This window comes from Tigriopus californicus, chromosome 12 (genome assembly GCF_007210705.1).
Source record: "Tigriopus californicus strain San Diego chromosome 12, Tcal_SD_v2.1, whole genome shotgun sequence".
Classification (NCBI taxonomy): Eukaryota; Metazoa; Arthropoda; class Copepoda; order Harpacticoida; family Harpacticidae; genus Tigriopus; species Tigriopus californicus.
The window spans coordinates 1,104,874-1,118,730 of NC_081451.1; the positions used below are offsets into that span (position 1 = coordinate 1,104,874).

General features: G+C 40.1%; 2 protein-coding genes across 2 annotated transcripts in view; both read right to left on the reverse strand.

Annotated features, from left to right (window-relative positions):
* Positions 1–2,766: 2,766 nt before the first annotated feature.
* LOC131891540 (phospholipid-transporting ATPase ABCA3-like) overlaps positions 2,767–13,857 on the reverse strand; it is a 25,426-nt gene continuing 14,335 nt past the window's right edge. The window contains exons 15-22 of the mRNA XM_059241146.1: positions 12,777–13,053; positions 9,277–9,461; positions 8,928–9,210; positions 8,569–8,865; positions 7,681–7,962; positions 5,481–5,691; positions 4,209–4,437; positions 2,767–3,184 (exon numbers count right to left, since the gene is read on the reverse strand). Of these exons, the coding sequence (XP_059097129.1) occupies positions 2,957–3,184; positions 4,209–4,437; positions 5,481–5,691; positions 7,681–7,962; positions 8,569–8,865; positions 8,928–9,210; positions 9,277–9,461; positions 12,777–13,053 (1,992 nt within the window). The 3' untranslated portion in view covers positions 2,767–2,956. The remainder of the gene's footprint in view (positions 3,185–4,208; positions 4,438–5,480; positions 5,692–7,680; positions 7,963–8,568; positions 8,866–8,927; positions 9,211–9,276; positions 9,462–12,776; positions 13,054–13,857) is intronic.
* LOC131891541 (zinc finger protein 90-like) overlaps positions 13,133–13,857 on the reverse strand; it is a 1,549-nt gene continuing 824 nt past the window's right edge. The window contains exon 2 of the mRNA XM_059241147.1: positions 13,133–13,830. Coding sequence (XP_059097130.1) covers positions 13,381–13,830 — 450 coding nt within the window. The 3' untranslated portion in view covers positions 13,133–13,380. The remainder of the gene's footprint in view (positions 13,831–13,857) is intronic.

A 13,857-nucleotide genomic window follows, 5' to 3' on the forward strand; every position in this document is an offset into this window, starting at 1 on the left:
GGCCGGGGTGCACTGGAGTAAAACTGGCCGAAAAGTCTGTTCTGGCAAAAGTCAAGTTCAAAGATGAACATTGGTCGTTGATTATAAAAAGAGTAGAGAAGCTTGATCTGGTTTCAAAGCTGAAACAGGAATCTTCCATGGACGTAGCCTGAGACAAGATTTATTTCAGTTTTTGAGGATGTTTGTCCACTTCAGCTATCCTGAATGTGTTCCGAAAGGAGGAAAACATTTTAAAATTCCGAAGTTTAGAGAGCAATTGCTCAAAAACAGTTGCAAACTAGGAAAAAGCTCTAGAACAATTGATTCCAGTAGCTGCGGCTGTTCTCCAAACAAATTGGATTTGGATTTGATTCAGAGTAAGATTAAGGCCTCTGTCGAAAATGACCAGCCGCAAACTGAGAGTAAGGTGGTTCAGGAGGTCAGGTCGAATCCCAAGGCTTTTTTTCTCTTATGCGAACTCTAAGAGAAAGATGAAACACCCTGTGGGGCCTTTGAGGTCGACGGTGAAGCCATAGACAATGGATAGGCTATGACTAAGGGTAGGAAAGAGAGGGGGGGCGGGGTAAATTAAGTTTTAACCTATTTCGGTCAATTATAGGAAAAAAAGAAACTTTTCACGAATTTCGACCATTAAATAACCTAAAACCGAGGTATTTTTTAAGGGGAAATTTAGGACAAATAAAGGAAGAAAGTTTAGGTCTACGTAGGAGGACAATGTTTACCCCGATCAATGATTTGCTTGACATTGATCCCCCCAAGCTTTCGTTAAGAGTAACTGTTGAGCACATTGGGGCATACCGTATTATAAGTGCTCTAACTAGAGGGCTAATCCTCTACGTAGATCTAGCATCTATGGTCTAGTGGCGATTGGTAACCCTCCCAAAATAATGTTCGAAAATGTCAATAAGGGCACTCTTGAGGTCAGAACCAAAACAAAGGGCCTGCTGAAGACTGGGAAGAGGTTGAGGGAAGTGGACAGCGAGCCCTTTGGTGTCCATCCTCGAACCATAAGTGAGTGGAGTATCACATTCAAAAACAGCGAACCCCTTAACGGCAGACAAGACCAAGGGCGAGGGAAGATCTGGGATTACAGGAGTTAGTCTTCAAATGTCTAAAATGCAGTGGGTTGCCAATATCCATTAGACTAAATCTGGATCATTCATTGTATGGTGTAAGGTTTTTCAATCGACTCTTTTCACGAAAAGTTGAGACTCAAAATGCTCAAGCGATTGTTTGAGGGCGGGGGAAGGATTTTCAGGATTTCACATTCAAAACCAACGACCTGATGATGACTCAAAAGAAGCCGAAGGAACTGGGTCAGCCTTTCGGTGTCCATCCTCAAACCATTGATGAGTAGAGAACTTTATGCAAGAACGCTGAATCCCTTTACAATAGACCAAACCCAGGGCAAATATCTGGGGTTACGAGAGCCAGTCTTTCGATGGCCCAAAGGCAATTTCCTTTCGACTGCAATTGGATCATTCGTAGTTTTTGAATAGTCCCTTTGAAGGAATCTACCAAATTTTACCTTGAAAATACCATTACGAACCTTTTTTTCACTTATTTTTACGTTTTCGGAGCTCATTTTGGCTGATTTTCATAACTTAAAAACAACTATTTTAATCAAAATATCAAACTATTTTCCGACCCTCAGTTAGGGCTCATATGCTTGAAGATCAGTTCTCTAGTGTGTTTTCAACTCCAAAGAGCTTAGGAACAAGAGCCCATTGCTCTATTGATGAGTTTGTTGAAATGGGCAAGGCGAGTCAAATTGAGCAATTTGATGATCTCATAGTTGCAGATCAAGATGCTTTAGAGGCCATCAGGGACTTGAGGCTTTCGAGCTCTCCTGGTCCTGATGGCGTGACATCTCAGTTTCTGATGAGATGCTCACTGGTTCTTGCTCCTGTTTTCTCGTACTTGATGCGTTGCATCTTGGACCAGGGCATATTCCCCTCTTCTCTGAAGCTAGCTCATGTTGTTCCAATTTTTAAAGGGGGGGGGTTAAGTCGCTCCCCAGTAACTATAGAACGATTTCTCTCACTGCGAATATTGCGAAGGTGTTTGAGAAGATCATCAAGTCCAATTTCATAGAGTTTCTTCATATCTAGGAAGCCCTTCCTCCTTGTTAGCATTTTAGCACAATTACTAATTGATCATATACATGAAACAAATCGTTGAGGAACTAGAATGAGTGTTGGAACGAAATCCTTTGGAATTAATGAAGACTTAAAGCATGCCCCAACCAGAGAGTGGGACCCAATCCCTAAGGAAACTCTCCGTGTCTTTTGTGAAGCAACCCGTAGCCGCCCTCAAAATATGATCGCCGCTAAAGGTGGCCACTTTTAGTGAACCTTTTTTTTCTTGAATCAAGTCAGGTAATTGAAGAGCCCAAAATTTAAAATTCAGTCTTTGTGAAGATATTCGTACTTGTTAGTAATAGATAATCCTGTCCACACTATAAGCGTGCTAATTACAATAGGCACCCTACGCTACACGAAATGTGGTTTACGTTCTAAACTTCAGAGGGCGCTTTGTGACCCAACCTCTACCGAAAAAGGGCCGCTTAGGCCGATTCCTCTTCATTGAATTGAAATGCGTCTAAATTGTTTTCTTGCTGAATTCTATCAAAAAAGACCCAAGTCGCGTAATGTCCGTAAAAGAAATTGCATTCATGACGTGTCATAAGCACTTTGTTTAGCACTCTACCTTGCCTCCTTCCCAATTCAATTGGCCTGTCTGACGTTGGAAATAAGGAAATTTGGAAAATTGCCACCATGTTTATCTTATCTTTTCATTGTATGACATTCTTTGTTACGCTTGCAAAATCCATTTGTTAACAGATCAATGATGGAAGACTCTTTGTGACAGTGAAAATGCCACCAGACAGACCTGATATTCTTTGATTTCATGATAAGCATAAGTTTAGTACCCGACACGTGTCTCTGTTTAATCATCATTCAAAGCCTTCATTGACCGTTCCCAATGATGCACCCATGGGTCCCTCGTCAGGATTGGACTTATTCCCTTCCCCTCGGGCAAAGAGAAGGAACACATCTTCCAAGGAGGTCTCATTTAGCGCGTAGTCTTGAACAAACGGGAAGTTCACTTTGGCTTCCTGCATCGATTGGAACAGAACGTACCACGGGGTATTGACATCCGGAATATGGAAATGAACATAGTCCTACAAGAGAAGTAGGAGATCTTTGAATGGAGGCCATGAACATGAACTTATTTTTTTGCAAAGTATATAAACGATTAAAAAGGGATCCATTTGTGGCTCTAAAATCGGGTTTATATTCATTACAAAATAAAAGGTGAATTCATTCATTCAGAACTTCCTTAGTCACGCCCACTCTGTGGTACAGCAATAGCTGCTTCATAAAAAACGTTCCGTAATATTGATAGTTCTTACAACTCATCCAAATAGTCCATTTCATTGAGGGGAGACCGCGCCCTCTACTTCGTCTGGGTGCTAAAAAAGAGATGTAGAAACGAGAGAACACGCTCTACAATGCCAGTTTTTTTATCAAGGGATTATTTGGTGAACAATTTATTGCATAAGTATTTTGACACAAGGAAGAACCCAACGCCTCTTCTAGGAGACCCTTCAAATCCTTTGTGGGTAAAAATTTGAACGATTATGACACATAAGTAGGAATTAGACAGGATTCAATGTTTGATAACACAATATGACTTTTGCAATCATCATTTCTAACAATATAGTACTTTGAAAAGCACAGTTTCACAAGTTTTTGATTACTACCTTTAAAACCATCACTTTCTCTAGGCATTAGTTTAGGTTTTCAAGACAATGGATTGGAAAAAGATCACAAGATGTCGCTTATTTGCTACAACTACACAACAAATAGTTTCTTGTTTTTTTCAATGTGGAGGTCAACAGTGCTTATAATCTTTCTTTTTTAGGATTAGAAAGGTCTCTCCGGAAGGTTGGTCGTGTATTTATGGCGTTCAAATGTATCAACAATAAGTTGTTCAACGAAAAATACCTCGTTCAAATCAAGCATCTTGGAGCGTATTCTCATGCTTTTACGTTTTGGTGTACGCAACTAGATGAGGAAACTATGCATGTCATATTGTCAAGAATTGCAGTGAATTATCCAAAAAATCTTCTTGGAGCCTCTTTCTGTCGACTTATTGTAGACACCGTCAATCCTTCAATGCTGACACGCCTCTGCTCAACTCACCTTGTGCTCGTCTTTGACAACAATGGAGGGAAACTTTTGAGTCATGAAGCCTTTGATTTTGCTTTTGGATTCGTCAGATTGATAATTGGGGTGAGATTGATTCATTTTCATGATCACAGTGAATCCCTGGCCGAATTTATTTTTCAAATGTTGTGGCCCGCCCATGCAACGGAATTGGCCCCGGACCATGATAGAAATTCGGTCACATAGAGCCTCACACTCCTCCATGCTGAAATAAATCAACGTTTTCAAGATGACGGCGGCAAATTTAGAAGCTATCGCCATCTACCGTTAGAACGCCTTACTTCTTATTATATCACATCTTGGGACATTGAAGCTGAAAAAATACGTTTACGTGGCCACATATTTTGTCCAAGTCACTTACTGCCTTCTTTTTAATCAAGTAATGGAATAAATGTAATAAAAACAAAATATTGTCTCATAATCGAGGGTTTGTTTGACTACTCAATTACCCAACTCACCCAACATGGCAATACATTTATTTTCAATGACCTTGTTAAGTAATATAACAAGAAACATGTGACGCTCAATTTAAATGTGTTATTGTTCTTCCAAATCCCGTTTGACGAACCATCGCTGTTTTCATTACATGTTTTACAACTCCAAGCATCACTAATGGTATTTTTTTCCAACAAATAAAAATCAATTGGAACCGTTTTTTCCACATTTTCAGGGAAATAGAATAATCTTCAATGATGAACATTTGGGTTGTCACAAGTTCAATTCCAAAACTTAGGGACATAATGCTTTGCATCAACATTTAGCCGGAAGGTTTATTTTTTTCTCACAAACCTTTCTACCCCGCTACAAGGCATGTAATCCCCCAGCACTATCAAAATTTGAAACAAAAAATATGAAAACTGTGACATGGGCCTTTATTACATTGATTAAGATTTTGTTTGATCGGTTTGATCTTCTATTTTTGGGTGGATGGGTTTGGCAATCTTTGTCTTTTTATAAAAAAAAGACAGCATCTTTTTTACTACTTTCCGCACAAAGCTAAGAAATATAAGTCGAACTTTTACCTTAAAACGAGGGTGAATATCTATGTTTATCTTTTTCCCGCTCAAAACCCACGGTTGGCCAAAAAAGAATCAAAAATTGTCAATATATCATAAAGTTGCAAAAAAGGAAGAGGAAAAATACGAGATCTTCAGTTTTTGGTGTTTTTTTTTTATAATTCATCCGTGCATTAACCATCATTATATGCGGTTACCTTGATATATTTACAATAAATGGACCTCATTTTACCTGTGAGAAGTCAAAACGACGGATTGGCCTCGGTTTTTGATAGATGTTATGGCATCCCACAGTTTCCGCCGAGCCACGGGATCCACCCCCGTACTTGGTTCGTCCAGGAAAATAATGGGCGGGTCACCCACCAAGGCTTGAGCCACGTTCAGCTTCCTCTTGTTCCCACCACTGTATTGGCCACATTTTCGGTCCGCATACTGCATCAAACCTGAATTAGATAGGGTAAACGTTATTCTCCACCGATTAGTTGGCGGTGCTACTTTGTTAAACTTAACCTAACCTTATCAAACCTAACCTAACCTTATCTAACCTAACCCAACCTAACCTAACACGATATTGATAGCCTTTAAGGTCTCTCTCCAAGTCTTTCTACCAGTTTGTCACAAATTTAAAAATGAGCACCGCCAACTAATAACGTTTATCATTAGATAGAGGACTGTAAACGAGTCCTGGAAAATAACTCTAGTACTTATGCTTACTTTCTCAAAAACGTATTGATAACGGTTCAAAAATTTTTCCTTTGAATATTCCAAAAGAGATTCACACACCTACTGCATTATTTCATTGGCAATTCAAGCGACAAATGTGACAAGTATCAAGTATGGGGACGTTTAGGCAAGCTCTGGCAGGTTCGTTTGTTTGCTGGTACCAGAGTCAGGGATGCAATTTTGGGGCTTCAAACACGGCTTTTAGAAGCTGACCCATCTTTTGTATTGGTATATGAGGAAAGGTCAGCTTCGTTGAAACCAGTTTGAAACGCCAATTTTGCATCACTGGCATTGGCAGGCAAGTTTGTTTGCTGGGACCAGCGCTTGCCTGAATGTCCGAATTGGACTTTGAAGCAGGGACGGAATATGACGTCACCGTCAACTTTTGAGGGGTGGGTCACATGTACTTTTAAGGCTTAATAGTTCTTTGTAAAGGGATTGAATTACAATTCCAACTCATTTATTCATCAAAGGAATGGGTCATGTAGCATTGCAATGTAATAAACTGTCACAGTATTACCCATTAACATGCTTAAAAATAGGTTTTAACTGAAAAAGCTGTTTTTGCACTTTCCTGTATTTTAGTTTTCTAATTTTACAACACATATTTTAAACCTTAGAAGTACTTTTGCATCTTGGGTTCTTAGTAGCTCCACTGTTTTGAAAAGTACGCCAGGGACCTCCCTAAATTTGTTGTGAAAACATCACACCGCTGCCACTTAAAGAAGTCAATGTAACCAACCCGCCTGCCTATAAATTCCATCCATCCGTTTCATCTAGCTCTGCCTCTGTTTTATCATTGCATCTTTTGGTGATATACCATGTTAAAGTTTGGGACGAAGTTTTGTTTGAGTACTTCTCTTATAAAAGTCAAACACATCTTAACATAAGATAAATGATTGATTTTGTAATAATTCGCCGTTTGTCAATTACACTAAATTGGAGAAAAAGGAAATTTTATCTTTATCACATATTCAAACTTATTTAAATTACAAAATATTTCTCTAATCATTTCACTCTGACAATAACAATATGGAGATTTCTTTTCATTTTGCAATATTGAAGATAGACTGATTGGCTAGACCAGCATCTTGTACAAGTGGCAGCGGGAACAAGACAAGAATCTTCTCACCATAGATACATATACGTATACTCATTAGTCATTAACATGCTTAAAAAGTACTTTTTTAGCCGAAAAAGGTGTTTTTGGCCTAATTTTTCAGTATTAGCGTTTTCTATTTAGACAAAACATATTTTGAAACCTTAAAAAAAGTTTTTTTTTTCTCTCTAATATTGCACATTGAATCTTGGGTTTTTAGTACCTCTAATGTTTTGACAAGGACCCCCGTGACCTCTCAAAATTTGTGCCGACTTCATGGGACAGCTGCTGCTTAAAAAAACCAACAATAGATCTAACCAATTTGCAGATTGCCGCTAGGATTCAATCCAGTATTGCTGAGATCGGTCCCTGATTGTTTTTTGGGGGGGGGTCAGAAAGTGCTTCTAGATCTGACCCCCCGAAAAACAATCGGAGACCAATCTCAGCAGTATTGGATTGAAAGTTTGTTCGTAGGCAGATTGGTTCGTATCAACAGATAGTTAAATGCCGGTTTGGAGGAAACAATCATTTACAATCACACTTTAGTTAGAGTCATAAAAAGCATCGTGTACTTCGGGAGCCAAGATGTGACCCTAATCGTGTTACTTACCAACAAATTCAATCCATTTGTTCACTTCCTCCTGCATTCTTCTCTTAGGGACTCCACGGATATGTGCAAAAAGGTTCAGAATCTCTCTTCCAGTGAGTACATCGATGATGGAGTCAAATTGCGGACAATATCCAATTTGGCGCAAATATTTGCGCCGGTTAGAACCCAAATCCTGGCCGTAGAGAATGCTTTGACCCTCGGTCATGTACTCGTCACCGGTCAACATACGGAATGAGGTGGTTTTCCCGGCCCCATTCACGCCCAAGAAACCAAAACATTCCCCTGAAGACATTTGAAAGTTTATTGTAGGAAATCGCCTCTGAACTCACGGTGCTGTTTTCCTCTAAAATAGCCTATTCAAGTTAGTAAAGTCAATACACACATCCAGGGCACAATGCGGGGCAAAAGTATACAGACATGAATATATTAGCTTAAAAAGCTTTTTAACGAATTCAAATATTCAAAACCTATACCTGTTGAAATAGTTGAGCACTTTGGAAAGACAATCAAAGTATGGAGCACTTAAATTAAAACCAAAAGTTCGAAATTCTAATGACGCTGGATTCAAATGTGATCTTCATCAATTGGAGGCTGGCAAGATCATATTGGAGGATACAAATCCGTATCTAGAAATGCCTTTTCAAATCAAATTCATTACCTCACTTAGTAACACATAAAAAAAAGAACAAGCAGAATGTTCATTTTACAACAAAAAGACCAAGTAAAAATTTGTGAGCATAAAACAATCCTGCAAATGTGGATCCTTTACTAAGCTGGGTTCATATCATAGCATCAAATAAGTTGTCCCGTAGAGAGATTAAAAAAAGGTCTCAACTTAAAAGGCTTATCAAGACGAAAACACCACCGTGCTTATCGTGTTTCATTTACCATGTTTGATAGTGAAGCTGAGTCCTCGGACCGCCCTAAACTTCCCGAAGTTCTTTGCCAAATTATTGACAATCAGCGCGGCAGATTCCGGTTCCTGAAGTGCTTTCAGTGCTTGGTCCTGCTCATCAGTCACATCCTGGTCCAACAGGGGTTCAGGTTCATAGATGGGCTTGGAGCGACAAACCCAGTTGTAAACTTGAGCATAACCTCTTTGAAGGTAACCAGATTCCAAACCATAGAGTAAGCACAGCAAGATGACCGAGTCCAGAGCCAAGTAGAGGAGGTCAATATTGATCCCTGCACGAGATCTGTTAATTTCTGACACCCTGATTTGAACGACAATTCCGGTTTATGCTTACCCTTGACTCTATCGAAGGAGAAGAGGGGTTCCTGATAAGGACAAGGAGGCGTTTGGTAGGTCACGATCTCATTGTAGTTATTCTCATAAGTGACATTGGTATTACAGATGGCATTGGTCTGGTTGAGTACGAAGCGTTCGTCACAACAGGAAGCCACATTCAGGTTGATTTGCCACCCGTTGTCGGGATCCAATAAAGACGGATTGTTGGCGAATGATCGGCACAATGTGTTTAAAGCATCAGAGGGGATGTTATTCATGCATCGGCCATTCTCTTCTGATACCTAGGAAGACTTTGGGTCATATTCAATTTTCAAGTCAATCTATACCGTCTCATGCTCAATCTGTACCTGAGTGATGGCCATAATGGCTCGGGTCATGGGCATGGCCGAGAAGAGGCCGATTGAGTAGCGAAGACAGTCACTGATCAGGCCCAAATTGGGACCCGACGAATTGGTACTTAAATATTCGGTCTCGTCCAAGACCTCGTAATCCACCAGACTCATGAACCAAACTCCATTAGGGATGACCACACCTGTTGGAATGAGTAGCAGCTGTTTATCTAGTTATAAGCAGCGGGGAACCTCTTGTGTTATATGGAGACATCCTTCAACAATATTGGCACATCTTCCATTCAATGCAAATCGTTCCTATGGCTGATGTACAAGATGCATTCAAAATCAAAATGCGTTTTCTTCATATCTTTTTATTTATTGGTTTAATAGATTGAGATTTGAAAATTGAAACATATCACCGCCCATTGTGGGTAGCTTTTGATTTCTTTTACTTTCTGCTTCGGCTGACCATGATTTAATATTTTCCATTTTGACAAGATCAATTGAGACATTGAAGGAGCAAAGGAAGATGACGTCACAGTGAAAACCTCAGAGGTCACTCATACTTTTAAGGCCCAATAGTTCTTTGTTAAGGGGTTACATTAGAATTTCAGTTCGTCTAGCCTTGAGAGGAATGGCTCATGTTAAATTGCATTTAATACATTGTCACAGTATTGCTCATTAACATCCTTCAAAAATACTTTTTTCCGAAAAACTATTTTTGGCCTTTTTTTTCCTGCACTTATTTTTCCTAACCCATGATTTAGTGTCAATTCTAGTGACCGTAGAGGCTTAATGCGCGATTTGAGAGCACCTTCAAGCTCTCGAGAATCTAGGCTAGTTCGAACAATGAAGTCCACATCCCTTCTTTCTCGGGCTCCTTCATTGTTTATTTTTTTATTGTTTTTGGTTTGGTTTTTCACGGGCTTTTCTAACCGCTCCAGGGAATGTAATCCCCAGTACTATTAAAATGAAAGGTTATAATTCGTCTATCTTAAAATTTGCTTCCCTCTAGTATTCGTAGGGAATACGTCGACCTTGTTGATCCGGTAGCATCTTTCAAGTCAGACTTGGACAAATTTTTAGAAAGCATTCCAGATCAACCCTACATTCAAGGACCAGCTCGGTCTGCCAACTCAAATTCGTCTGTGGACCAAATATCATATAAAGATTGAAAGGTAATGAATAGACGAATTATAACCTTTCACTTTAATAGTAGTGGGGATTACATTCCCTGCAACGGTAAGAAAAGAAAATTTGGACTAATTGGACTGGACTGAAGTCGGATCCGATACTCAATCTGAGATTTCTGTGGAGGATGAATTGATGCTACCTCGTTTTTGAAAACGCTTTTTTTCGAGGTTTTTTCGAGCATTGGATTTGCAAAGAGCGAATAAAAGTACGAATTTAACAGTCATTTGGCTGATTGTGTGGTTAATGACACGCCCATATAAAGTTCACCAAAATTTCATTAAAAAATCAATAGGTCGAAGTGTCCGTGGTGGCTAACGTTATCTATATAATTCTAGAGAATTGTAACATATCAAATTGAACAATTATCAAGATATATTGAGCATATCTATTTTAGCATACTAAATGCTCAATGGTATTTCACATAGAAATGAGAACAAAATCATATTCAGTTAGTTATCAAAATTCACATTCATGTAAAAATGAATATAACTTTTTCGGCACATGTATATGAATTAGATTTTTTGTGCTTATGAACTTAAAACCTCGTGAGAAACGGTATTATTATTCATTGTTTGAAAAAGAAAAATAAAGTTAAAAATAATCACAGCCCAAAACTATCAGTCAAATTGTTCACTTTGGTAGTAAGCGGGAAGACCGTTTTTTTGGATTTTTTGGCTGACTGATAATTTTCATATCAAAATCAATTGATTCTTAAAACCGAATTTGGATCGCATTAGACGATTTTTTTTTTTTTGATTCGAATTACGATAATCGGCTTGGGTATTGACGCCAATAGAGAGCAACTTCACTCCGAACTTGGGACACTTGGCGTCATGAATTCGTGTCGCTTAGGCGATATGGAAATGGAAATAGTTTAAACTTGGTCAGCAGTAGCAGAAATTGACTGGATCCAAATCCGCTCAGAATAAACCGCGCCATGTTTCAACATTTAGCTTTTAATTTATCTTTACAAATAAAGAAATTCAAGTTTGCAAGACTGCTATTGTCTGTAACAATAAGTAACCCAATGCATTACATTTTATACAGGGAACCGTAAGAATGGACTTCCTTATCTTATTCGGTCTAATTTTCAGGGCCGACGTTTGCCAACCCATAACGAACTTTAATGGAACAAAAACCTATTTCACGTAAAAAGCGAGCTTCATAAATTATATGGACACGAGAGAAAACTAATAAATAGACACTTGGCTTTAATTGCTTGCTGCTTAAATAAACATTTGGAATGAAAAACAAGTATTTACGAACGGATGATCTAACGCCCAAGATATAATTTTCGAAAAATAGGTTCTTTTGGGCACGATATTCACCCTGGTTTCGAAAACCCCCAATTCCAAATGGCCCTCTATCTGGATGCAGGGTCACCTTATCCACGGACTTCTAGAGATATGGACTGCCAATGGAAGCAACAATAATATCCTCTCTCCTAAACCGCTCATCTTATTCCAAATAAGCACTTCATACGACCACAAGGTCTTGTTGAATAGATGAACTCAGCCCAGTTTGAGCCCAAACCTATGCTTAGGGAACTCAGGAGACATGTTCAAAGTTATGTAGTAAACGCTACATAAAATTTGAATTTTCGGCCTGCTCTTGGTCAGCTACATAAGCTTTAGACAACATAACTTTGAAACGATCGACTTTGCATGTCAATGATATAAAATTGACCTACCGTTCGTTGAAGAGATCTACGTTTCTTATTTTATTACTTTAATTCGAAAAATGGCTCAGAGTGGCTATGACCAAGAGCAGGCCGATTGGCCGGGAAGCTCGTTCGCAGTCCATATTTCTAGAAGTCCGTGCCTTATTCAACCGGATAAAAATGCCTAGACAATCAGATCCAATGTACAATTCCAGTTCCAAAGTCTACAGTCGTTACAAATACCAGGAACGCATGGAATACGGACAGGGAAGCTAGGGTTGAGAATGAACAAACTCACAATGAGGTTGCCACAATTTCGTATTTCAATCTTAAGCCCAATCCAACCACAAGGTCAAAGGTTATGCCCTCTCAAGGCGTAGTACATAACAGATTGGGTACTTGGTATTTGATTACCACCAAAGGGCAAGCTCATTCATCTTGTGTAGAGTTATGGAGTGAGATTTGAGAAGGCACAACTTTTGATCCAATTGTTTGACCGAGCTGAAAATCAAAATACACAATTGTGGCGACCAGACGCCACTCTCCTTTGAAGAAGAACGCCTGAAGGTTGACTGGTTGGGAAAACCTTAAGAATCCACGTCTCTCGTCCAAGGGTCCTTGCCAGTAGTCATTTCTTATTTTGACGATATTTTGTTCTTACCACAAACCAAAGCCACGAGAACGTAGAAAGCGAAGGCTGCGGGTGCAGATTTGGTGGCGAAGCTGAAAACATAAGCGGTGAGGAGGGCACTCAGCCCGTAAAGAACGTGAACCACGGCCAATCCGCCCCAAGCTTCAGGCTCTGTGAAGAGGTTCCTCGCGTCCAAGACACAAAGAAGGACCAACACCAACACGGTGATCACCAATGTGATGAGGAAATCCCACGCTAAATTGGCTAACCAAAAGGTGATCGGATGGACGCCCGCCATGATTTGAACCTAGATGGATGAGGTGTTGTGAATGATGTTTTCTTTGTCAGGGGGGGAGGTGCAAGAGAATAAGAACGGACCAACGAGGTTATTATCTAAAAAGCAAGACATCATCCGGCTTTATTCCAGAACTTCAATAGGGCGGGGTTGGAACAATGCAGAACGCTTGCAAGGTTGGGACGCAGGAGCAAAATAACCCAATGCTAAAATGCAGCTCGGCACGGCTCCCACCACGAAATGGCATGACAACAGCACAAACATGATGCTTATTTTCTTCTCAATATATAATATGTATACTTAAACGGGTACGCGAGCTAAGCAACTGGTTCCCTATCGTCAATGTTCCATGACGTGTCCGATGACTTCACCCATGAGAGTGTCATATTTGTTCTGTTCATGGACCACCTTCTCGTGTCTTTTGAGCTCGTAGCTGCTCTTAAACATCTTGTCGCATCCCCTACACTCATAGGGTCGATCGTCCGAATGGACGGACTGATGGCGTTTGACCAGGTTGGGCGAGTTGAAACCCTTGCCGCAGATGTCGCACTTGTGCGGCCGGAGTTCGGAATGGCACATGCCGTCGTGGCGACGCAGCTCCGGCAAGGCCTTGAAGGTCTTGTCGCAGTGCGCGCACTGAAACGACTTCTGAGGGATGTGCTGGATTTGATGCTGCAACTTCTGCAGCTCCGTGGGGTATCGGTTGCCACAAATGTCGCACTGGTACAAACTGGCGGGTTTGACCGGGTGCAACGGCAGAACAGGCGGCTTCTTCAGTTCGCACTCCAGGTGGGATTTGGTATGTCGTTTGAGTTC